At 41.2% G+C, this 3,606-nt stretch overlaps 1 protein-coding gene across 1 annotated transcript in view; it reads right to left on the reverse strand.

The window, feature by feature from the left end:
* Positions 1-249: 249 nt before the first annotated feature.
* The window catches only part of LOC148511946 (inter-alpha-trypsin inhibitor heavy chain H3-like), a 342,978-nt gene continuing 339,621 nt past the window's right edge, over positions 250-3,606 (reverse strand). The window contains exons 19-20 of the mRNA XM_088482498.1: positions 3,046-3,157; positions 250-379 (exon numbers count right to left, since the gene is read on the reverse strand). Coding sequence (XP_088338624.1) covers positions 250-379; positions 3,046-3,157 — 242 coding nt within the window. The remainder of the gene's footprint in view (positions 380-3,045; positions 3,158-3,606) is intronic.

A 3,606-nucleotide genomic window follows, 5' to 3' on the forward strand; every position in this document is an offset into this window, starting at 1 on the left:
AGGGTTCCCCTATCCGCATGTTTTATATCATAGCTGTCATCGTTATAAGTGCGGATAGTCACCAGTACTATACTAGGTGACAAAGATCCGGCTGCAAACAGCTGATGGTTGTATGTAGAAAATAAACAGGTACACATCAGAGTAGTTGATTGGATCACATCATTATTTATTTATTTATTTATTTATGTATTCAGTAAGAAGAACACATTAAGTAATTACTTCTTGATTATTTCCAATATATTGAGTATCCTAAGCAATGCTGAAGATATCGGGTACAATATAATCTTTATGACTTCCGTCAAGTAGCCCTTTTCCATTGGAATGGACAAACCAGCAGGGGATATTCCTGGGGTCTTTTCTGTAGTCTTTCTGCACACCCCTAAAACCACAATAGTATCAATTATTAATAATCATTGTATTTGTCAAAATTCTGAAGAACAGAAAATGCTGTGTATAATGCATGGGAGAAAAGTACATATGTCACTCTACACTATCACCAGGCTCTAACTATACCGATTCCAGAATCCTTGCATCCAAGAAAATAGCACAATTGCTAAAGATTTTTCTTTTCACTGTTCAGGCTATCAAAAAGGTTTTGTAGCAGTGCTGGATTTACAACAAGTCAACAGAGGGGTGCTTATTGGCCAGGTACAGGTGGCTGTATTGCTACCGCCCAATGTTTTATTTATGTGCGCATGCATCCTGATGGTTACCGCCATGGGACGCAGCTTGGAACTGCATGGAGATCCATACACTTCTGATAGGCATTGCTGGGCGGTAACGGGGATGCTTGGCGGCTTGTTGGGGGCGTGCCGGTGTCAGGAAGATGCAGATTCACTGACACTGGCAGCCAAATACCATCAGACATAGGGTTACTAAGAAGTCTGATGGTGTGGCCGATGTCTGCTTAATGGTGCACCTTTGTGCGCACCAATGCGGATTAGATTTGTAGATGGTGGGCGTCTTAATAGACAACCCATTAGCCATACCATTAGCATATTTTTGCAGTAACAGCTGCAACAGAAGTCGCAGCTGCTACTGCTTAGCATCCACCTCTGAATCAAGCCCCTAGTTCTATGCTCTTGTATGTAGCAATAAGAAAAGATGTAAAGAATAATTACATTTTTGAATAAACTCTGTAACAAAGTAAATGTTTGCTCAAGAAATATGTCTGTGTTTTTATTTTATTAGTGTGTCCCCAGAGATGTCTTTCATAGCAGCTTTGGTGCTTAGTAACAGCAGTTTTCTGCGGGTTTTTTTTTTTTTTTTTAACTTTTCTAATTTGCAAAGATTTTGTTATTAAATTACATTTGATGTCATCCACTGCAACTATACAAGTATTCCAGCAACTGTGCATAGATTTCTCTCCCTCTCTCTGAGGCGTATTCATTATCCATTATTGGCCCATTACACATGTTTTTACCAACGGGCCCATGCATTATTAGGGGCCCAATGGGACTGCCTATATTCAGCAAACTCAGGTCTTGCATACGCAGCTGGCTGGATTGGCAGTGGTAAGTATCACTTCTGTAGCAGTGTTAGGGATTGTGGGGGGACAGCTACTTTTTGGAGCAGCTATTCCCCGCACTGGAACAATGCTGAATTGCTCCAGTAGTTAAGTATCCACTGCCGCACCAAGTGGCGAGTTGGATACTTAATACCCCCGATGATGAATATCATCGAGTATCATCAAGTATCCCTATGACGTACTGTATCACCAAGCTACCTGCATCTTGGTTTCATCAACAAATGCTTGAATATTAAGAACAAAAACATGAAGAGTATATACATTGACTTGGGTATGCCAGGTAGTCCCAAAGCTACATAAATAGGGTATGTTAACAGCCAAAGTGAAAAAATTGTTTCACGGGTTTTCCGGCATTGATGCATCTTTATAGTGGCCACCTTTTCATTTTCAGATTCCAGGACAGGAGTCTAAACTGCAGTATGGTTACAACCATTTTATTGTCAGCTATCAGGTTATTTTCTTACCACTCAAAAGTAGAGCCCCCTTGTGGGCACTTTATATACCTCAGAGTCCTCATATGCCTCTGAGCCCATGGGCGTATTAACGCCCAAGGTGGCCCATATGCAGCAGACCCCCAAACAATCATCTTACCTCGCTCCGAAAAGCAGGTACCTCCTCCTCCGCGGCTCCATCTTCCTAGTGATATTCGGGAAGATGGTGCATACTGTACATCTTCCCGAAGATGTTACAGGGAAGATAGTGCCATGGAGGAGGAGGGATCCGCTAGCCCGAGCAAGGTAAGTATACTTTGGGTGTAGCGTATTTAGTGTGGGGCCCCTCTGGACCATGGGGTATATATATATATATATATATATACATACCCACATTCACACACACACACATATTTGTATTTATATGTGTATATATATATATATATATATATATGTTCCCCCTTATTTCTAATACCATGATTTGGGATGGGGTGATGGACAGGCATTTTTATTTCTTAACTATAGCTATTTGGGGCTGCTCTTACACTGCGGCGTCTAAACAATCGGCTCTCAGAGGCGTCTAGGACTCCGGCTGTCATAGTAAATTTGATCACAAAGTAAATAAACAATATTGGAGACATTTTTAGAAAGTACTTAATCACTGAATTATATTTTATCAGCTGCAGGGATCAATAATAATTCACCCACACAAGCATCATGTGAAAAAGGCTGAGCTAAAGTGGGGTGAATAACCCAAGAATGATCTAGATCCGGGTTGAATTAAACGCATATTTATCAGCCCATTAGGGTAGTTGACTGCTTGTATGTCCATAGCCTGTGTGCAGAAATTAGCTAGTTGGAGGTAATGTGGGAAGCCGATCTGGTAGATAGATTTAAAGCACTCACCACACAATCAGAGGGTTACCACAAGAATATAAATATCCTTCTTGTTACACTTTACTCTTTATAATACAGATGCATATTTGCTCAATCCCTATGTGGGGTTCTAACCAATCAGAATGTATCTTCTCATTTACATGTAGCCATACAGTGGATTATACAGTATACAAGCAAATCATTCTGTACCTTGTCACTGTTAGAAGCTTATTCTTCACTTCCATTGTCGCATCTAGTTTCCCAGGCTTGTCGGTTTTGGAAACGTTGTAAATCTCGTAATTTATACCGTGAAAAAATTGTCCTTAAAAAATTAAACATTATTTGAAAATGCAATAGCTGTATCACAAAACCACAGAGTAACGTCTTTATTTTCTAATGCAGAACAAAGATTATACATCAATTGTAATTCAAAACATACAGCATAATAAACTAAAAAGTAATGCAGATTCATTTGAGAACACCCTCAAACACACATCAGAAAAACCAGTATGTAATACAAGGGATGGGTACGTGATGCCGGCGCTTGGGATACCGGCGGTCAGTATCCAGACTCCGGCATCCCGTCAGGGTTAGAATAACACCCTCCCCCTCTCCCTACCTCTCCCTCCCCGGTGCCTGACTCTAATCTCCCACCCAAGTGCCTAAACCTAACCTCCCCCTCCTCCCACCCCTAAACCTAACCTCCCCCTCCTCTCACCCCTAAACCTAACCTCCCCCTCCTCTCACCCATAAACCTAACTTAGGCACTGG

Source organism: Taudactylus pleione, unplaced genomic scaffold (assembly GCF_031769625.1).
Source record: "Taudactylus pleione unplaced genomic scaffold, aTauple2 ptg000289l, whole genome shotgun sequence".
Taxonomy (NCBI): Eukaryota; Metazoa; Chordata; class Amphibia; order Anura; family Myobatrachidae; genus Taudactylus; species Taudactylus pleione.